At 36.0% G+C, this 23,530-nt stretch overlaps 1 protein-coding gene across 3 annotated transcripts in view; it reads right to left on the reverse strand.

Moving 5' to 3' along the window:
• Nucleotides 1–23,530, reverse strand: part of VTI1A (vesicle transport through interaction with t-SNAREs 1A) — a 253,033-nt gene that overhangs the window by 194,034 nt on the left and 35,469 nt on the right. For all 3 annotated transcript variants that reach the window (XM_021399470.1, XM_021399469.1, XM_021399471.1), the window contains exon 4: nt 8,714–8,791. In XM_021399470.1, the coding sequence (XP_021255145.1) occupies nt 8,714–8,791 (78 nt within the window). The remainder of the gene's footprint in view (nt 1–8,713; nt 8,792–23,530) is intronic.

Consider the following 23,530-nt stretch of genomic DNA (forward strand, 5'->3'; position numbering starts at 1 on the left):
AATGAAACCTTTTATTTTTATTACAAATGACAGTTATTTACGTGCTTTGGCTTGGGAGGCATACAGCCCTTTGGCCACGAAATTGGTGCCCTACAGCAGCAGCTGATGCCTTCCTGCTCCCCAGCCCTCCCCACACTCCTTCTGCCACTGCATCCCTGCTCTCAGAGGTGGGCAGGGAGGTGATTCAGTGCGTCTTGCAGCTTCAGAAACAGCTTCTATCCGAGTTACGTAAGGAAGTTTTGCAAAGTGGCATGCTATCACTAGAGATTTTGTCATTCCATGTGGGCTGGATTCAAACTGAGATCTCAGGAGCTCAAAAGACAGAGTGGCACAGCCTCCACGCGACGCTGCGTACAGTGTGAGTGCCGGAACAGAGCCCGGTAATGAGAGGAAGTGTAGGTTTTATTAACAAACAGAATGGCAAACCATAATTTCTTTCAAGATCTGTTCATACCTCCTTAGGAGAATTATAATTGTGGATGCCTTGATGTTTCACTATGGGATGAGTCCAGAATTACGCCTGAGTCACTGTACCAGTCTTCATGTAAACTTTAACGTGCATTTTGCACTCAGTATTAAAACAGCACTGCAATTTCAACCTACTCAACGCACTGTGGATCCTTAAGTACAGAGAACAGAATGTCAACAATCATTTTTTTTTAATTATTTCTCTCTCTACTTCTTTGGTTTTGATCTAGACAACAAATTTATTTAGATCTCTTTGCTGCTGCTCTCCCAACAGAGAGAGAAAAAAAAGTAACTTCTGAGGCTAACCAGGAAAAGCAGAAAATTACTAGCAGCAATGTCAAAAAAAAATTAGCTTAATGATAGAGTAATTATAATCTCCAAAAGGTATGATTGAGTTCAGGATAGCTCCCAAGCCCCATTCCTGTGCACTAACATTCTGAATTTCCTTATTTGCCTCCATAGCCATTTCAGAAAGAAAAGCAGTTAAGCAGCAGCTTTGTTCTTTATATCCAATTAAATTTTCAGAGTAACGTACAAATTAGGAATCTCTCCGTTTATACTCTGTTTGCAAGCAAAAATGATCCTACTACACTGCTTTACAAAAGCACAGGAGCAGACGTGGAAGCGTTGTTAAAGGGTTGAGCAAATGGATCTTGTTCTTCTGAAAGTAATCTCAGAAATCAGGCTGTACAAACCCTTGCAACAATATTGTCATCTGTTTAAATACTGGGACTGTTGGGGAGGGGAGCTCTGCAGTGGTGGGAGGGCTTTCATGCGGTTACATGTTTATTTTGTTTAATTTTTTTGTTCGCCATGTTACTCCGTGGCTTTAACGTATTAATTTCAGCTCCACCAGAAGAAGGCAAAATAAAGCATTCAGGCAACTGGTGAAAGAATCTTTATATCGCAAATATCTTACTGTTTCTAAGAATTCCCTGTAATTGCCCTTAATCTGGTTACTTTACATTTCTTTGTCATCACCATTTCTAAAACTTACAAATCCTTTTCTGCAGAGCTCAGAATTCATTATTGATATGCCTGGGCAGACGCGTTTCAAAAAGAAGATACCAGACAAATATGTGATGTTAAAATGCCTCTAAATATATTTATTCAAATACTTCACTAGTTCAAACTCTCCATATGAAACCCTTCAAAAATCCGACCTCTAAGTAATCTTGACTTCACTGAGACCTCATTTTTGGCAGCTATCGGGAAACAATAAAAGAAGCAGTTCAGATACCTGCTTTGCTCCAGCAGTAAGGAACCGAGTATATTAATTTCAGAACATATACTGAAACATTTGAGGAACTGACCATTAAAACAGACTTCTCTCTCTAAATATTTATGAGTCATTTTATAACTGGAAGAAAGGTGTTCCGGAATACTGATCTCTAGTGTTACACCTACAGATCTACAGCACGCACAAATAAATAATAAATATTGATATGTGTGCCTGGGTCTACTTGTACTGTATTTTCACCAGGTATATGATACACTATATAATACATAAGCCATTTCGGTGCTTCACACCAAAGTCAAAGCGTTATGAAACACTGTGTAATTCTGCCAGTGTTTCAGCACAGGTTTTAACCAAAGCAATGCTTTCACTTTCAATACCAGTGTACAAATGTATTTACCCTATCAAAGATTTTGTGATGCAAACAAGATTATTACTGTACCAGATTTGATCATGGTATTCTAGCAGAGATCAAATAATAGGTTTTCTTTTTTTTCCTTCTTTCTCTAGTGCCTATAAAAAAAAATTCTACTATCAAAGAATGTTAATTTCTAAGGTTTGATCTGGATATTCCTATGTAAGTATACAATTATTAGGAAAAAAAGAGGCACAACAGTGAATATTTTAAAGCAATGTAATCAATATTTTTGCTTTGTGCAGATTTCCCTGCAACAATGAACAAAAAGATCTACTTCAGATTTAGAAACTCAGCTTTAAAGGGAAAGCTAGACAACAAAAAGCAAGAAAGTACTCACCTCTTCACGTAATTTTATCAACTGCAACATGAACGCACAAAAAAGATAAAAAGGAAAGAAATGGCAGGAAAGAAAGATCAGTTGTGTGACAGGATACAGAATTAACATTGACAATTTATCTGTTTACATGTTTAGCATTTAAAAATCACAGACAAACACATTAAAAGAACCTAAACATAGACTACATGCAGAGTTTTTTGAACGAATAAAGATCACTTTCTCACACTGTCACATTAAACAAAGAGAATAGTGTGAAATTCTCTTTTAAACCACATCTAAGACACCATCATGAAATAAAGGGGAATGACTTCATAGAAGTCTATATTATAAAGAAAAAAAAACAAGTTTACTATTCCTCTCTGCGAAGATTGTACAGCTGAAGTGGTTTTGTATATACAAGTTTGCAGAATGTTTTCTGTATATTTTACTCGTGACAACTGATTTCTTATTTTACGAGCAGATCTAACTTATTAATAGATGACTGCATCTTTACAGCATGTCACCACTACTCCAGTTTTTATATACTCTCATTTGAATGCGACTATATTATCTAGTTTGATTACTGAACCACATATGGACACCCTTTTCTGTTGAGAAAAAAAAAAAAAGCAGCTTAGTTAAATGGCTCAGAACGACGTTTTATTGCATAGCATATTTAATAATAGACAAAGGAGCAGGGAACAACACGAAACATGTTTCCCTCAGAAAAGACCCACTCCAGGCTCTTATTCCTGGACCACAACACGTATGTATGCACACACGGTGTATGTGTATATACTTATACAGTATATGCATTTATGTTTATCAATTTATGCTTGCAAATTAACACCATCTAACACTATCAATAATATTGCTCTGGCAGGTTTACCATAAAACTAAATAAAATCCAGTCTGAATATCAAGCTATGTTGTAATATTCTCTCCGTTTACAGAAAGAGGTAAATCACTTGTACTGGAACAAAAAGTATGATTACTCACAACAAATGTCTGCACAAGAGTGGCTCTTGGTGAAAAAATTACAGTTCTCTCCCCGATTCCAGTTGAATTCAAAATTACAACAGCTACACCATTATCTCAGTTTGTGCTGATACCTCACCTGCAGTTTCTCAACACTCATTTTCAACATGTGTGTGAGCTGAGAATGTTTATTACTCAGAAAGTCTCGTCAGCCCGAGACGAAAAAAGGCACTTCCATTACTCTCTATTGTTTCATGTGGCTCGCCTAGACCTGAACACAGCCTCATCCCAAAGCAGACAATGAACCCAACTACGTGTAATTACTGGGGCTACTACTGCAGGAACTCGAGCTGAAATAACGCAACTTTGCTAGAATTTGGCATAAAGAAAACCGCGCTGTCCACCAAACTGCTGCTTCAATTCAAGTGCTTGGCCTGTCAGAAATTGGTCTTTCTCCAGTTCTCCCCCTCCTTTTCTCCCCAAAAAGGCAAACATCTCTTTAGAGAGGGGCGATCTGGGAGCTGATCGCAGAGCTATCTTTTCTTTCGGAGGCCACCATTCTTCACTTGGCTATGATACTTAAAGGGCCAAAGTTTAAAACTACTCTCCCGCAATAGAGCCCATTTGGGCATGCCACCCTGCAGCAATCAGACGGAGTTTTAAAATGCTGCACATTTGTTTTTTCAATAGGTTCCAAACAAAAATGTTCTATCTTGTTTGTGCTGCATGGCTGAATTTAAGCTCTGCATAGGATTTGCAGCTAAGCTAAGTAATGGGAGAGGGTTTTCTTTTTCTTTTTTTTTTTTTAAACATTGGCTGAAAGATATTCATTCAAATTAACAAAAGATGTATTTTTCCCCCATTTAACAATGCTCTTGATGAAAATGTGTTACCTTTACTTTTCTATTTTTGAACATTTTCTGGTATTTTTATCATGCTCACCACCCAACTGTAAGCAGCACCAGGCCGTGCACAGCCACCATTTTAGGTTATGATAATCAGCATATTTCTGAAACAAAGATGTATTTTTTTTCAATACAGAATTCGATACAAGAGGTAATCTGTTCCTTTGTAGGCTAAAAAAAAAAAAGAAAAAAATCTGGTTTACGCTGGTTTGAACCAGTGGAATCTCTTGTGGTTAAGCCTTCTGCTGTGACTAAAATCAAAACTGCGCCGCAGAGAGCGGCTGAGATTGTGTGTGTGTGCCCGTGTGTCGGCGAGGCGCACACCACGTGATGCAGAAAACTACCGAATTTTTTTTTAAAAAAAAAAAAAAGCTGATAACGCTACTGCCGTCTCTGTCCGCATATAGATAACGAATAAATGCTGAACTCTATTAAACGCCCTTTACACATTATCGTGGGTCGAACACACAATTTTCTGAACTTATGATGACAGTCTATTTATTTTGCTATAAACCCTCGGCATGTAACGAACAGATTTGTGTCTGGTAATGATCTGCTCTGCCAGGGCTATATGAAATGATACCGACCTTCTTTAGATCTTGGGGAATTAAATTGACCAACTTCACCCCCTGGTCTGTAGCTGAAGTTTGACACACTTTATGCACAGCAAGCCCAAATCTAATATTATCAGAACTTTGTAGTCAGAAATTAAGTAGCCACAAAATATTTGTTCACCACAAATCACATATTGCAGTGCGTGTGCATACGGACACGCAATTTACCCTAATGCAAATTTACTTCAACATATTAATGAACGCAGCTGCAAAAGAGAAAGGAGTAGCATCATATCTCGAGAAAGTTGGTAATACCGTACTTGACTATTTTGGGCATTTCTGATTTAGCCCAACATCTGCTTTCTGAAGAGCATACAAATTATCACATGAAAACAGTTCTGTGATTATTAAAGGGAAGCCACACCTGTAAGTACTGTATCATTGCAATGAAAAAGCTCAAAACTTTCAAGGGATTTGACAATCATTGCTGGCCAGCATGACAAATAAGACTTCAAAGAAACCGAGCCCATTTAAGATCACTTCTGGAAAATAAGTAATGCACACAGGATTTAGGGGATGGGGTTTTTTGTTGTTGTTATTTGTATGTTTTTGATGGGAGAAGAGATGTCTCCTGATTCTGAATCTCTGTATGTGCTTCACTTGACCACATTCACCAGATATAATTCAGAGGTAAATAACGTACGCCAAACTTCATTCATTCATTCATTCATTCATGACTTCATTAAACAGTTTGATATCATTATCCAATTAAACAAAGATCCATTATTTTGAAAGAAGTTTGGATTAGCAGAATTGTATGATTCTTATAACTTCTTATAAGAAGTTTCTATACACATTATTCTAATAAAATTAGTTATATCTTGGTAAAATCACTATAAGCAACCATATTCTAAGATGTTGTCATCTACACGTGATGACAGCTACTAATGGATCACACATAGGAAAAAAAAGCAGAAACATCAATCATCATTAGCTAATTCTTCTCTCTGATCTACTACTTCAATCTTTCTTCTTGTGAGTATAACTGGAAACTCATACCTATGTATTCTATCCTGTTCAGTACAGCTTTTAACTTGGCAGTAACTCTACCTTCGAAACTCAACTAAAAACCAGAAGTTGAATTAAAAACAAACCAAATTGTTTATTTTTCCAGCAGCACCCCATTTAGTTCTAGATACTTCCATACCAGCCATTCTACCCTGTTTGTCTTCTCCCTCCATCAAAAACATGTACATTTTTATCACGACAAAGACCATACTTTAAATATACAGCTCATATCTGTTTCCCTTGGGTAATGTTCAAGTCTAACCATATATTCAGTGTTTCTACTGGCAGATTTTACCAATATTTCTGGATTGCTACAGGAACAATCTTTTCTTCAATGATTCCTTCATTATGAGAGGATTGCTTCTTCTCCTCTCACTTTTCAAAGTTTGGTGATGGAACTGGGGAACAAAAACCATCACCTTTTAGTTTAACTAATTTAACCTAACCGAAACTATTTGAGAAGGAAAAGTCCCCTAACAACAGTTTGAGGGTCAGACTACCTATATGCATTCCCAACAGACAAAATTAAAGCAAGAATTGGAAATATCCTCCAATATTTTATATATCTACAAGTAATACTTGATCATACTTTCTTCATCTAGTCCAAGCCTCCTATTAAAATAATAATGAGTGAGAGTGCTTATTATTAGTAGGCCTGGAGTCACTGAGTTAAATATTTTGAGGTAACGTGTTGCTGATTGTGCAATAATACCTAAGCCTTACACTTGATATGGATAACTGCACATTCAGATGAGCTCAATACAAGGCTGAAGTTCGTGTACTATCTGATTGTACCTGTAACTAAGTACAAATATAAATCATGATATCTCATAAGAAAAAGTATGTGGCTGATTATTGGAACAATGTAATAAATAATATCTTTTTGAAATATTGGCCTTCTCATTATTAAAAGAACTGAAGTGTTTCCTTTATGATGATATTTCATAACATCTTTCAAGGAAGAAAACAAAGAATTTCAGAACTTCCATAGGTTTGGGGTAAGAATTTCAAGTTGGTCATAAAAAATGATTTTGTTTACCTAACAGACTAAATAAAACATTAATATCCTAAAAAATTTTGTTCAATTTAAGAAGTGGTCATTGGAATGAAAAAAAAAATCATGTTGATAAATGTTTGTAAGTATCATTTGATTCCTTGAGATGAGACCATGTTTCTTCCATCAGATTTCAAAAAGAAATCAGAACTTGCAAAAAGTGCATGTGGACCAGTTATTTAACCATTCCTTAAAAAGTGAAAATAAAATATTTTATCTCATCCCTACACATAAGATATTCTGTTAAAAGTGAAGCTTCTTATCACAATTGCCCTTTTATGTCTGAATTCACACATTTTCTTTCTTGAAATGTAAAAATAGCAGCACCTTAAAAGAAATAAAATTAGAGTCTTAACACTTTTACAGTACAGAGTTTATGTTCATGACACACAGACCGTCAAACTCTTCCCTTAAACTCTCCTTTCTGCAAATTCATTATTTAGGGATAAAAAAAGTCTTCTTGTTATTTAAATTTTGGAACACTCTCTTGCTATGGATCTAAATACAAATATCTCTTACATTTAACTCTAAACATAGATATTACGTCTGCTATCCGATACATTCTGCACATAAATTGTATCTTGTGTATAATTAATTAACATATGTATTACAGTCTCTCACAGAGTTTAACATTTACACAGCACTTTCAAAATACTGTATAGCACTGGAGCTTAAGGGATCTATGTTTATCCATTTTATTAGGATAAGTCTCCAAGACTAGCTTTTGTCTACCCTTAGTGAGCTTATATTAAGGCAGAAGATACTAAAAATTTCAGAACGTGGTTCTGATCTGTTTCCTTACTTAATATTGCGTTTATCAAGTAAGCATTTAAAGAAGCTTAACTTTCAGTACGAAAATAATTTAAATTCTTTATTATCGGAAGTGACATTTATGAAAACTTTCAAGAAACTTCTCACTCAAAATCCACAATTTTGATTACAGCTGAATGAGATTTTCATAAAAGAAACATTCAGCTTTCAGTTCAAGCTTGTCAAACAAGTTCAGCACCAAAAGAAATATTAACAGGTGGGTCAAAGTACTCTGAATATAAAGTTCCCTTTAGAAAGTAGGATCTTCACTGTAGTGTTCAAAGCAACAACGTGGGTACAAGATATCATAACACCCTGCGAATTATCATGCTTTCCTTCATTAAAAGGGTTGGATAGCTCTCTGCATTCTAGTGCAACATACATTATGAAAGCATGCTTTTATTTGTACAACTTGTGTTTTTGGTACAGGGAGAGAAAGCCTGTTTAGGGAAGGAATCACACATGGAAACAAAGTGGAGTATGGCCTCATTCTTAGAGTGTGTTTCCATTTGTTTTGCCTGCCAGTGTTGATTTAATTATACTGCATTATTATCAAAGCAGCATTATGTACTTTTTTTATTCCTTTTACATGTGTTTGAGGTGAAGACCTTGGCTTTGTCAGCAAACAGCGTGTTTCAAGTTATTTCTAAAGTACTAAATAATAAAGAAAAGAGAAGAAAAGATTTTTTTAAAGATAGCAGACAGTGATCACAAGTTAAAGGGTTAAATGTAAGATCTCCAAGAAACATTTTGAAGTTGATTAAGACCCCAGCTTTGCATTAAACAGTATCACTTCCACATGAGTTGTTGCTAATGCTGTTAAGGAGCAGCTTGAGAAGCCCAGTGTGCCAGTGACCTCCTTCACCCTCCAGCCACCCACTAGGGCTTCTTGATTAGCATCCTACCTGGTTCTCTGAGGAATTCCCATCATCCCCTAGGAGCTCATTCCGCACCTCATCACTGTAGGCGATCCGTGACCTTTTCTGTAAAACAAAAAGAAAAAAGGGTTAGGAAGTAAAGCTCCAAAGCCATTGGTATCAAGGCTGATCATCTTAAACCTCGAGAGCCCCCTAATGGATACCTATTTGATTTAAAAAAAAAAAAAGAAAAAAAAACACAACAAAAACCTGCAATTAAAACTTATTTTAAAAGTTCTTCAACAGCTGTATTTTGATAAATCTGCATAGCAAAATCTTACATTTTCTAAGAGAGTCACATCCTCAATATTTCATAAATAAAAGCAGCTTAAATGAAGCTCAAGACAAATCAAGTGTGACCCAAGTTCTAATAATCAAGTTACCTTGAATGGCAATATAAACTCATATCAGAAGCGTTGAAGGAACGTGTAGGAACAAAACTAGTTTTCTCAAGGAACACCTGCTAGTAATACTGCAGTGATGCCATTAAATGGGAAAGGAAGATTCCTTTCCTATTTACCAAAAAGCAGAGGGGGAAAAAAGGAAAGAGAAAAAGACGAAGAAGTACGAGCAACTGATGTTTGACAAAACTGGCTGAAATTACAGATGTAGAAAATTACCAAGTTTTTCCTTTGTTGCTAAGGCCTGCAAGGAAAGGGCCAGAAATCAAGTCCCAAAATAAGGGTTAGAAAACAGAAGTACAAGCAAACACAAGATTACAGCAGTTTATGTGAACACCAAAACCTGCAATGGCCACTTATCAGTTAGGACAGACCACAACTGATGAGCAACTGATTTTCCCAGGAGCCGATCTCTATATTGACTCAACTAGAGCAAGTGGAGAGAGCAACTGAGCAAATGACTGAAGGTCACCAAGGTAGCACAGCACTCACTGGATGAGTGGGAAAGTCCATAATAAGAACATTAGTCCAGCTTTTAATTTCTCTGTTGGTTGAACACCAGATTTTTAGCTAACACTCCTGCATTCACCACTGAAATAAAGTATTTTTAACATATTGCCTAAAATATTTTCATATTTGAGTGTGGCTATGATCAGTCTTACTCTCCACCATGGGAAGAAGCCCAGAGGCAGCCAGGGCCAGGCTACTGGGCCCTTCTTATTTTCTGTGAGCTTCCCTCCCATTCCACCGTGGAAAAATTCTGTTTCTTGAGATGAGAGCACAGGAAACAACCCATTAGAAATGATACTGAGCACAGGGAAATTCATTATCCTTGTGACAAGGAAGTGTGGAAGCTGGACAACCCTTCCATTAGGAAACTAGCAGTTGAGTACTCTTGTACTGGTCATCTGAGAGCAACACATTATAGCTTTTCATCTTGTATAGTTCACCCTTTATTACACCTTCACCATGGCAATGCTTACCAGTTTGTGATTCAGTTGCTAGTGTTCAGATCTAGATTATATACTAAAGCTAACAGCTGTACATAGCAAGGACAAAGCATACCATGGTCCAACTACAAGAGCTGAATTATGCCAAATCTTTTGGAGATCTCAGCTGTCACAGTTTCATACTAACCAAGCTAAAAGTACTCTACAGCATTAAAGGAAATGAGAACCTTTAAACAGGCTGTGGTATCAGAGCTGCCTGTTTAAATTATTCATTTCATCACTATGGGGGACTAAAACACTCCACAGCATGTAAGAATATCATATGGAGATAGGTTTTGTTTTTCTCTTTTTTCACCAAAAAGCCAACAAATTGGCATAGATTGCTCAATTACATTATTTTCCTATTTTTATTTGATACACATCAAACAAGGAAGGAAATTACAAATATATACCAATAAATACCTACTCTTCTTTTCTGATTAAGATTCAGTCTCCCCACTTGAGGTCCAGTACCTCAACTGTACAGTCTCTGCCACTTCTACAAAATTACTCAGCCCAATTGATTCTGCTAGTATTACATTTATTTGTCATTATTAGACTAAGATGTGGAGCATGATGCTTCATGAGCTTGTTCTCCAGTGAACAAGTTGCCTAATTATATGTGGAGACTGAGATGGTCCTTGGTTACACACCATTTATTTGAAAGATTTAACTGGCTGATATTCTCATTCACAAGAGAATGCATGAAAGAAAGGAAAAAGAATATTCTTAATGAGAAAGAAATAAACGTTAACAGCAATACAATTTCTAAAGGCCTTTTATAATGCTTTATATCAACACCACTGAGCTTAATAAATATATTTGTATCATTGTTCCTTTATTGCAATAATCTGTCACGATCAGAAAATCCACAATTATATTAAAAGAAATAACCCTTTGACTACAATTAGGTGTAACTCTTTGGCATAATCAATAAATAATTTGATATTACTTTTGATCACAGTTTCACTACTAAATGAATCAATAATATAAAAGGCAAAGCCTTTGAACTAAAGTGTTCATCTGTTCTTTCAGAATTTGTCCAAAATATCAATACATTCATATCTTCAATTATTATTCTTATTTTTATTAAGGTAACACTTTCAAGCGTAGCTATCAAAAATAGTGACAATGAAATTGTTCATCCAAACTTGGCAATAAAGTGAGTTTTAGATTTTTTTTTTTAGTTCCTAACTAACAGCTGTTTATAAATATGTACTTTAGCCAAATGCAAGAATGATAGTTTGAGCTGGAAATGTCACACACTGCTACAGTTTGAAGGAACCCAATTCATAATGCATTTTATAAATAGTTAATGACTTCTATACATAAGCTAACCAGGCAAATCAAGAAATTGTCAACATTTTTAGTCTTAGTTGTCAGTTACCACTGTCTACTGGTACTTTATATGTATGCTTCTAGAAAAGACAGAAGCTTTACAGAGTTTGTAATCCACGGCATTTCTGGGCAGCTCAGTACAGGTTATAGCTTCTACGTGCAGTTTTTCTTCTGTAAAGGTCTGTCACACAGAGAAGTTCTCCTTGTATTTTGTATTTTCTTGTATATACATGCACCAAAAGTCTAAGCACACAAGTGCTTTTACCTCCATGTACACATTCCCATTCAAATCCAGCATGCGCATGAACAGACCACCACACAAAAGGGTTAAGCTACTTTCTATAAAACTTCAAGACAGATAAAGTTTAAGGGACTGTTTTAAATGTACTACAGTATCCAGACCTTCTGACAAGGAAGAATTTCTGATTCCAGGCAGATCTCTCTTGGTTTATGAACAGGATTTTTGCATACTGATTGGGTGATTTTCTTAAAGCCCTGTTCAAACAGATACACTTGCTCAGTTCTGTCTGGCAATTTGGCTTTAAACAATCCGTCTACTTGACCCAAGCCTTAACATTTCCCAACAGAACTGAATGTGTTCATGGGCAAGCACAGCTAAATTAGAATTGAAATGAATTAACTCAGCTTAAACTAATTAAGATCTGTGATCTGCAGCACCACCCCCCGTACGATTCTACATGTGAAGCAGGGTACATGTAACCAGACTAAGAATTCTGCTACACTACTAATCTGAGCGTAACAATGAAGTTCGTCTATTACTAAAGCATATGAGAAGTTAATTTCCACGGCCTACACATGGCAAAGCAATTGCTTAAATTGCCTCACCTGGGAATTTAATACAATGTTATCATCAGACCAGCCACACTGTAAATAGATTTATAATGCTTTCCATGTGCTAGGCTAGGTTGCATATGAATTAAGTAATGATCTGGTATTACAATACAATCAGCTAGTTCCCACACCTGGCAGACAGGATATTTTGCTAAATTACTACCTATACAGATACCTCACAACATAAAAACAGAAAAGGCGATGGGAAGAGAAACAATCTACACGGTGTATGACCAATTTTTACATGGTAACCAAATAAGATGTAGATGGAAAGAGGTATCCAAAATAATCTGTTTCCAACATCTGTACAACACAACGCATACTTATTCATTTCTATTCAATTTTGGCCTAATTTTCCGCATTCTATACTTTAATTACTCATCCATATTCTGAAATGTTCCCATTAGCGAAGGCCACAACTAGCCAATGCCCCCTTACTCCAACACACTTTCAGCAATCAGCCAAATAATTGATATAAAGTATTGCGTATTTTCATACCTGAACTGAAGAATAGCTTTCCTCCTAAATGCTAAGCAGCCCCCCGAGAAGACAACTAAATTGAGGTACATTTCAGACAAAAGGCCCAACAAATCCTTTTGTCCTGGCCACTCGATTTTTCAGCCTCAGTGTTTTAAGAATGGATTAAAAAGACTTTTCTGTGAAAAGTATAAACAAACAAAAGGGCTTATTTACCTACAAACATCTGTTTTCTTTAGAGTTTCCTAGTATACATATACGGTTTAAAAAAAAAAAAATCTACCAGCATCTGTTTCAGAGTTTGGTCCTGTTCTAGATGTAAATAGACACATAAGATTAGCAGGACCAGAAGTAATTTCTAGGAATGCATTATAATATTGTATTTTGTTTTGTGATCTTTGAGAGTAGTCACCTTCACCATTGCTCTTTTTAAAACAAGGTGAAAAGTGACCTGGTCTCTGGACTGTGAGGTACAGCAGATTGTAGACCTTTACCTCTGCCTCACTGATGAGATACCTTAAGTAATTCTTGCTGGGCAGAAATGGAAAAGGTAGTTTAAAAATTTAGAAGAAAAGTAACCTTCTCTAACAGTCTTAAAGCTTTTATTTAATCAACAACAAAATAACAGTTCTTCAGAAACAAAATAACTGAAATTGCTTAAAAACTGTGTTCAAACTCCAGTTTTTAAAACTTCTACATTTCTCTGCATGGATGATACAGAAACAACAGATTAGATACTTCACATTGACATTAGAAAGGAGTTTTCCTGTTCCTAAATAGCCTAGTTTTTATTGATGATGGATAGGAAGCAGGAAACTGATTACATACAGCCAATATATGACACAGTGTAATGCTGGAATTTTAAGCATTTCCTTATGGATATAAAATAACAAATATACTTCTGGCCTACAGGAAGTAAACTATTTTACAAAACTTATGAAACATTTGACCGGAAGCTGCAATACAACATGTCAGCTGGCAAAAGTCAATGTCTAAGGCACTCTCACTCTTGTCTTCTCTCTCCTACAAAAAGGATTGCAGAGAACTGTGAAAAAGAAACTACAACTTAAAACCCGTATTATTCTGCCACTCTGACAAATGTCATTATCTTCCAACAACAGAGACTAACGTCAAGTGCTAATGTGAAACTAGTACAGAAATACTATCACACATTTTAAACAGAAGTCACAGGTCTGGTCTGTAAATCTTCAGTAATCTTCACCAAACACTTTTAGTTTCATTGTGGGGTGAGGGCAGAGAAGAGGGTCAAGCAAAACCTGATGAGCATACAACACATTGTTTAATGTTGGTAGAGGAAAAATGGAGGGTCTACGCCAGTGGACCATGGATGTCACTAACATTGCTGATGCTTAAGCAACCTGTGTGATTGCATGAGCAGTCAGGAAGGAAATGGGTGACCTGGGAGGGAATTGTAACTCATTGCTTGAGTCAGACTAAAGGAGTAACAGTGGATGATTTCTGTTGTGAAAAGACATTTGTATTGACAAAACCAGCTCATAATTAGTTAAGCTCTGCCTTTTAAACTTTAAACTCGGACAAGGAAAGATTTTTTGAAATTCAAAAGTCTGGAACTAAATGGCCCTGCCCCCCTTCTATTTTTTTTAGATGATGTTCAAAAAATCACTACCACTACTTCCAGTTTAACCAGAACACATCAAAAGAGTGATAAGAAATAACGCAATATAAAGAAATACTACAGTTACAAACCAAAGTATGGAAAACTTCAGATAAGCATTGCTTGGACTTGGACAACACTCTCCAGATACAACAATAAATAATTCCCCTTAGCCCAGTGCTCATGTCAATACATATATATATTTAGATTAAAATAATTCATCTTTTTCTTGTTTGATCTACAACATCTTATTACTAAATCTTGGTCCCTACGCATCTATGCATACAGTACTTCATTCTTTATCAGAATTCAGTTTCTCCAAGGTGCTTTCAGCTTTGGGCTGTTCTGTGTAACAGTTTGTCTGCCTTCTTACGCGTGTGCCATAATCTCCAAAAGAAAAAAAAAAAAAAAACAACAGTCAGGCATCAGTTAATGCATGAAAGGTGACTGAAAAGTACTGCAAATTTAACTGTAACTTCTCCTTTGGTCAAAGTAGCAACACCTGCCTTTTGCTCTGCTCATTTACATGTAATATGCCATCTACTCTTACCTATGTTTGCTAGTCTGCTCCTGTAATATGCTTTTCAGTAGTCTAATTTCATATAACTTCTTTCTATTGATTCCTCCAAATGACCATAAATAAACTATAATATTTCATTCTGAGAACTATCTCTATACATCTATGTAGCTGACTAAATTAATCAACTTGCCTATTTAGTCAATGGAAATTCCTCTAAACATTGTTCTGGATCACTTGTGTTCATTACAGATCAGACTCACCTTTCTGAAATGTCAGAAGTACTACTAGGCATTCCCTCTATGCCTAAAGTTGACTGGTGCGAGCGCACTTTGTCTTGATATGTATAGCAATCACTAGCATGTAATTGCCTATTTTTTGACAAAGGTTTTGCAACTTGCAGACCCTTATTTACCACAGCAAATTCAACCAGCAATGCTGGAAGAAAAGGAGAGCAAGGTTGGAGAGGGAGGAAAACCCCTTCTCCCTAACTCAGCAGACTGAGCAGTCTGAAAACTAACTTACCTTCACAAGCTTTCTTCTTTCCTTCTTTCTTTCTGTGGCTATCACCATGCAATTCCATCAAATCATTTACCAACAAATGCTATTTAGAGGAAAGGTAGCAACTACACATCAGCATCGCATATTTCAGACTGCCTTGTGCTCCACAGACTTTTTGCTTTGTAGGTTCCTTATTACAATAAATGTTTCCTAAACCTTGGAAACTGAAGATAAGCTTCAGTGTCTTGGATCAACGGACAGATGAACAGAGAATATGAAATTGCAGAGTCATTTTTTCAAGTGGACAGGACATCTATGCTGTAAGGGCAAACCTTTAAAGAGAGTGCTCCCACAATGAGGCAGGGAGAAGAAAGTCTTAAGGAGGAAAAGAACTAATTAGCTCATGCTACTGGAAAGCATGATAAGCATCTTAGATAAACCAAAACACAAAAGGTTCACAAAATACCTTTGTTTCAGCCAGTATTTCCACGTGGAGCTTAGGTTCCTGTTGCCAACACTAACAGGACATCTGCAGGTACTTTCCACCAGCTTCCTCCTTTTCCAAAAAGAAGTATCCAAGTGATACTTCTTCTATTAGTTACTTCATTGTCCTTATCAGCCTGTAGCCATACTCTCTGATCAAACACTAAAGAGATCAGTAACTGTAACAAAAACCTGTAATTGGGCTGAAGAAGCTGCCATTCTTCAATACTACAGCCATCCTCCTCAGCTCTTCCAGTCCTTGGCTATCTAGCAGTGGGTAAAGCCTAGGACAGCTGGCATGTTTTATCTTTTAGGCTCTTTTGTTTAAAGTACAATTTTGCTACAGAGCTCAGTTCTATTAATAAAGTATGTATTTTGGCCATTGAGAACTCAAAGAGTGAAAAAAAAAAAAAAAAAAAGAAATGAAACCATAAAGACAGATTTCGGACACTTAGAATTAGGGCAAAGCAGATGAATGAAGTTTCCAAGGCAGCTGAATTGCCCCACCTAAATTTGTGCCACTCTGATAGGATCTATTTTAATCTTAAGAAAGTTAAGCAGGTCTTTCTAAAAATAATTTTTATTGCATAAAAAGCTATTTTTAGGCACTGTACTTTTTTCACTGAGCATACACACTACTGAGATATACATACATATGGCAGTAGACGCATTTTTAATTCCTGAAACTAGTATATGGAGTGAGAAAATACCATCTGAGTTATTAAGGTTTTAATCATAATGAATATAAAAATAATAATAATCTGTTCAATGAGAGTAACAGAGAATAATTTCTGACATTGTCACTAAATACAAAATAAAATAATGCTTGAGGTAAGAAAAATTGAATAGAAAAACAGCATAATTAAGGTTGCTTGCATACAAATACACCCACATGTTGCTCAACTTGCGTATTTCAGTACAAGCATTTTGGACCATAACCACACTAGATCAAACTACAGATTAATGAAAAGGAAAATGAAAAATACTTGGTGTATAACATGGCTCAAGCAAAAGTGATTTTTGGATATTACTTTCCGTGTTTTCTGACTTCAGCATTTTTACACTGACGTTATTTAGCTGGGATTCCTCTCCTTTCTTCCAGTTCATGTATACTTACGCACAGACACATTCCCTTGTTTGAAAAAAATTGTCTGATCTTAATAATTTTAATAGTTAAGTGGTCACAATTTGGCTTTGAAGTTTGCAGCAGATTGAAGGACCACCAAGCGTTACTGGGACAGAACCAGTTGTTTCATGCTGTGTTAAATCAATAGCTAATATGATAAAATACTAGCCCAATGTTCAGACATAGCATTTTCTAGTTTTATCTCAAGATGATGATTAGCAGTTCTTGCTTTACACTACCTGAGATAAAAGTCAGTAACTAATCCGCTACCTATAATTTATCTAACTGAAGTCCTCCCTTTTACACTGCCTCCTCATTTGAGTTCTCCATTCTCCCTCATTCAGTCCAAATACTTAGAACCAATATTCATTTCTTAAAGGGTATAAAATGGATCAAAAACATTATATGCACACATCTGCATCAAAAATTCCCATGCCAACTCCATCCCCGTTTGCTTTATTTCTTCAAACACTAAGTCTTAAGCCATTCAACAGAGTATAACAGTACATTTATATAAAATATTGTTATTTGCAGAATATTTGACATTTAAAGTGTCTTTCTGACAGACAGGCTTCAGCTAACTTGTTATTTTTCTCCTTACTTATACCACAATCAGAAATGCTGCCTCTGAGCGGACCAACATAGAATAAAAAGAATGAGAAACACTGATCCTGGCAGTAGCTCATTTCCCAGTAAATATTGATGTCCAAATTCAAAAAAATTCAGTGCAAAGTTCTGTTTTGTCCCTATACCTAAGTTGTCGTCAACAACACTTACACATTTCTACTGATCTTGCTTATAGTTGCCTAGATTTTACTGCCAAGACAATGCAGTGTGAACCTTAAGGAAAACCTCACTACATTATGAGCATAGACTGCATAAAGACTGCCACATCAGTCACAACTTCAATTAGTCCAGAACTTGTACTGCCTCCTACAGTGACCGTTAATGTATAACAAAGGGAAATCTTAAGGAACAGAGCAGATACAGCATGATTCTCATTTTGGTAGGCGCTGCCAGTTGCTGATGATCAGTAGTTTAGGGACTTCCTCAGCATAAGGTACATCTGGATCCTCACACAATAAATCTTGTTGACTACCAATTACATAATACCTCTTTTATTTAAGTAGCAACAAGATTAAAGATGTTCAGATGTCTTTAATTTAATTAACTTCCAAAGTTATCCCAATTTTAATTTGTACAAAACCGAAGTGAAACTCCAAAGAGAGAAGGTAACATTTCAAGTATTAAATACAATTAATATCACAGAATACTGTAAAATCTCTTCCTTTGACCACATATAAACAATATGAATTTAATTCAGAGGTTGTCAAACAGCCTTCTAGGGTAAATTCCACAGTAAGAGAAAGATTCTCTAAAGAATCAATTTCCAGTTCATGTTCGTACATGACAGTTGCTCTCCCAATCTCTACACAAACTTTGGCAAATATTCAAATTACTCAGATTAGAAAACAGAACTGCACTCTACAGTCACGTTCTGTATCTTCACAGCTCCTTTGAACTACAAGGAAGCCCCAATACCATTTGACCAAACATCTGTCCCTCCACCCCACCAGCTGTTCTTGTGTGGCACAGTTTAGAAACTTCTGGTATAACAAAGCTGTTAGCATCAAATAAAGATGATCTGATGCAAAGAAAACAAAGTTGGATACCATATGGCAAACATAATATTTCCAACTCCATTTCATGAACCAGACATGTAAAACCAACACAGAAAGTATGGATGAAATGGAAGGAAAAAAAAATCCAACTATGTAACAGATCTGATTTTTTTTATTTACGGACAGCCAGAATTTATTTCATAGTTTCAGATTAAAATTTCAACCTCCAAACATACTCACAAAAAGATACTGAGAATGAGAGCAACCACTTCTACCGAACTGTCAGGTGATGTCCCCCATCATTCTTTTCCTTCTCTCATTCATCAGTCTGACACCTTTCACAGTTTGTACCTTCTTTCTCCAATTTTTCATCTTTTCTCCAGTGCAAAATTTACCACGTTGCATCACAAAGTGCGATGAAACATCTTCTGTTTCATTTATGGACAGTGATCTTGCCATTCCCTGTTGGTTACTTCGCCTTGCTCAGATGTTTGGGTCCTCTCCTGACCTCCTTCCCAACTCCCACCCATACAAAATGCCATACCTGTTATCTCTCACAGCCCATGTCACTCATTCCTACAAGTGACTTCATGGCTCTGTAGGAGAACACTTGCCATTTTAACCAGGATCATAACATTTTCCAAAACTTCAGGAATAGTGGCCCCAGAGAAAAAGCTCAGGTGACCGTTACATTATGTGTTTCACTTTTTTCCTCCATTAAATGGAGATATATAAACCAAATGATGCATTGCAGGTATGTAAACCGAACAATGCATGACTTACAACATTACAAGAAGAGTTAACTTTGACCACAAAAGGTCATTTATTGGTAGCAAGATTATGAAAATCTATCAGTATACTCTTAAAAATTTACCGATCATCAGTTTGTACGTTGGAAGTATTTCATTATAGAATCGTGAAAGATTTCTGCAAAAGAGATGGAGGAATTTCAATTCCAAGACAGAACTCAAGGGGTAAAATGTATTTTGTTCTGAAAGATGGAGAAAAAACGCAAAATACAGTTCCAACTAATCTTAGATACACTATTATTTACCAGGATTTTGCAAAGCATAGGAAAACGCATGTTCATGGCATTTGAATCAAATAGATCAATAAATCTGCAGAGTTGAGAGAAAGAAACAAGAATTAGGGTCTTTCAAGAGATACTTATAAGTAAATGCATAAGAAATTAATGAACACATATGTCTATAAAAAGTTGTTTGATAGCCAAAGACATCCTGAGAAATTCCAGGTATCAAAGTGTACACCATTTGCCCTCAGAGTAACACATTTCAACTGTCAAGAAGTCTTCATGACTAAATTCATGGCTTGGATGGCCATCACCCTGGGAAAACACTGTCCTAGACTTGTCCAGAAGAGCAACACAGAGGTGTTAACTCCAGAAAGTATTTTAGTACCTATTTCTATCTTGGAAAAAATTCTTGCAGGAGATCATTAGAAACCAATATTTGTTTTCTGAAATGACAGTTCATAGATGGCCACTAAAGGGAACATATTTGTCTCTATCAATCAGCCTGAAAAATACAGCCACGACATAGTGGCTGGATTTCCTATTCCATTGTATTACGGATCAACTTTCAGCTCTATAATAATCTGAACTAGGTTCTAAACAGACAAAACCCCTTAAGAGTAGATATTGCCACAAACTAGATCCACTGAATAATTTATTCAGGCATTATCTGTTAAGGGTGGAGAGAAGCATTCTGTATTTTTCTAAGAATCTTCTAATCTTTCTAATTTCACATAGGAGTATCCCTTGTGTCTGCTCTCCATTGTTCTCAGGGGTTAGATATTCCCTACTGTTATTAAGAAGAAACTACCAGTCCACTATCTCATAGAAAATGGTGTGCATACATATTTCTTCTTCGTTTGATTTACAGACCTGAGGAACATGGATTACCTTCGTTATCTGCACATACAAGCTCTGCTAAAATCTTGGCATTCAGTCAGCTTTTATCTTGGGGACCCCAAACTGTACTGTTAGGCAACACAGAGCACCTATCCAGAATGAAATGTCATACAAATAGAATTTTGTTAGAAGTTCAATTTGTATTGGGGAGTATGCCAACAAAAACAAAAGTCAGCAATTTAAAACAACAAACCAGCCCCTCTGCTGACAGGAACAAATTACTATTTTCAAAATGAATAAGAATTACTGTAGATCACAAATTCACAGTACAAACTCTACACAAAGGTTGAAAAAGTATTCCTCAAATTAATTCTTTATAGTACCTCCATCTTCTGATACAAAGAATTGAGTACAAATAAAATACTACACAAAATAATACAAATAAGTTTATAAAAGCACATATAGAGGGACAATCAAAGACAAATTAATTATTTAACACCGGTAGCACCAAGAGAGAAGATAAGCAAAGACTCATTAGAGCTCAAAACTAAACTTTTGCAATTGGTCAAACGGTGCTGCAGTGTGTTGTACTTCTAACAACTCCAAGATCTGGTTTCTAGGCAATGACCTTCAAGAGGCTGAGAGCACTGTGAGGTGATGTGTGCATCTTTTGGGGCAAAGATAGAAGTAGCTGCAAAAACACAATACATTTTGTTAGCCCACCCTAGGAGCAAAACCGATTTCTGTTCTCACACAAACCACACAGAAGGTCTAGCACAATTTTTCAAAGAAATCTTCTGATCACTCTGTAATTATTCCTTTTCGAGTGACCCCATTCCATAACAAACCATTCATGAAAAGACCTTGAAAACACTTTCCCTCTGAAACTTGGTAGTACTCTACAGACCTTAGCATTTGAACTAGGAGTTGTTTCTCTTTTATGGATTATAGCACTTAAAAAAGAAACTTTCATCTGCAAGCTAATTAGAATGAAATATGTCTAAATGATTTTTTTAAGTTTCTTTTCTTCTGCTGATTTTAATACTCTTTTATTTCAGATTTTTTTTTTAACCTGGTGAAAAAGTTTTTCACTTGTTTCCACAGCACCTTCTCTGACAAATAAAGGAAGCTTCAATTATGCCTGCATGACTTCTAAAGTATTACCTTATAAATTATTATAATGACAAAAAAGTAATGTGAAATAGTAACACAAAATTGAGTGTTACGTGATCTATAAAACTAACCATGTCCTTCATATGCTGGCTGCATAAGCTTCCTGCACCATACTGAATCCCAGTCATGACAAAACAAAGGAGAGGAAATGCAAATCGGCATCAGAGTTTGATTGCTGAATGCAGATGAGAATTTGTTCAAAAAAGTTATTTGCCACCTCTTCACTTAAGTGCTCCTCAGTGTTGGCAATTTACTCATCTTCATTCAGTATCTTTCAGCAGTTATCATAGATTCCTCAACCCTTAAGGAGAATGACAGAGAAAGCCTGGTTGACTCTCAAAGGGTAGTGCTGCAGTAAGGCCAGTCTTTCTGTACCAGCACGTGGCATTGTCATCCATTAGTTTAAAAAGACAGAAATCCTGATAACTATGGTGCATCCATTTCAAAGACAAAAAAGTGTGCTTCCTACAGTGCATCTTGGTTATGGTCCTGAGAACCTGGGAGGCTTTTTTTTTTCCCCACTTCTACTATGTTTGTACTGGAGATCAATAACAACCTTTTTCTATGCCTCTTCATCAGTTTGTTGATAAACCTCAGGAAAGCATCCTCAGTATTCACAAGAGAACTCAAGATTCCAATTTTTCTACTTTGAGTTATATAGAAAGGTATTGTACTGTATGGGAACTGGCACTCCAACTTGTATTTCCAGGTTTATAAATGCTAACACTGCAGAACATGTCATTCTTCTGGTATGAGGTATGAAGGCCTTGACTACACATTCACTGCCTGAAATTGTTTCAGTTTGAGGAACCAGAACAAAAGAAAGAGCAGAGCTCAGGCCCATAGCTCAACCTCTATCTTAATTAAATAATTTGCATATAAATGGTATAAATATAAGGCATTAGTAAAGTAATTAATAGCAGCAAAAATTGTGAAAACCTTGCTTTGTAGAAAATACAGAATAGCCATGTCACTTTCGATTTTTTTAAATAAATATAGATGATAAATACATTTCACTGATTCCTGAGTTCAACAGTAGTTGCAAACACTCAGCATCTTAGCCTCAGCCCTGATATAGTACAATCAAGATGGGTTTTTTTGAACATCACAATTAACCTAAACAAATCTCGATGCTCATCTTACATTTTACATGGGTAAGCATAAATATAAGATTGACTCTTTCCCTCTTCCACTTTTTCCTTTGCTTTCCAAAACCTACATACATTTTTAGAAGTTAGCATGATGGCCAGCAGACAGATGTGATGCAAAACTTACCCTTACTTGTATTACAGAGCCTATTATCTGCATGCCTACATCAGAGAACAGGTCTAGAAAGGAAACTATGCATCTAAAGAGTAAAATGAAAGGCAACATATATAATACAGGTGATGTGCTTGCACAGGTACATACCTATTTCATTCTAGTTCTACTTAGTAAAAGGATGAGGGGAAAAAAAGCAAAACTGATTTAATTTTGTTAAGATTTTTTTACTTCCTGTGGTATTAATAAGACATTTGGCAGTGTAACATTTTTTCTAGTTGTTACTAAAACTGGTTTACAGTCGTTCTTGTGACAGCAACCATGATATTTCATCAATACCTGTGTGTTTTGTGGTTTGCAATCAAAACATGATTTTTTATTTAAAATAATAGTAATATGTCTTTATATTAAAAGCAGTAAGAGAATATTTCAGTTGTATTGGATGGAAGTTTTTCAGTATACACAAGCATTCAGCTACGTTCTTCTTGTGGTCATTTTCTTCCTCTGCATAGGGAAAAATATTTCTCTGTCAAGGGCAGAAGTTTTAATAACTATAATGC

This window comes from Numida meleagris, chromosome 5, assembly GCF_002078875.1.
Source record: "Numida meleagris isolate 19003 breed g44 Domestic line chromosome 5, NumMel1.0, whole genome shotgun sequence".
Lineage (NCBI taxonomy): Eukaryota > Metazoa > Chordata > Aves > Galliformes > Numididae > Numida > Numida meleagris.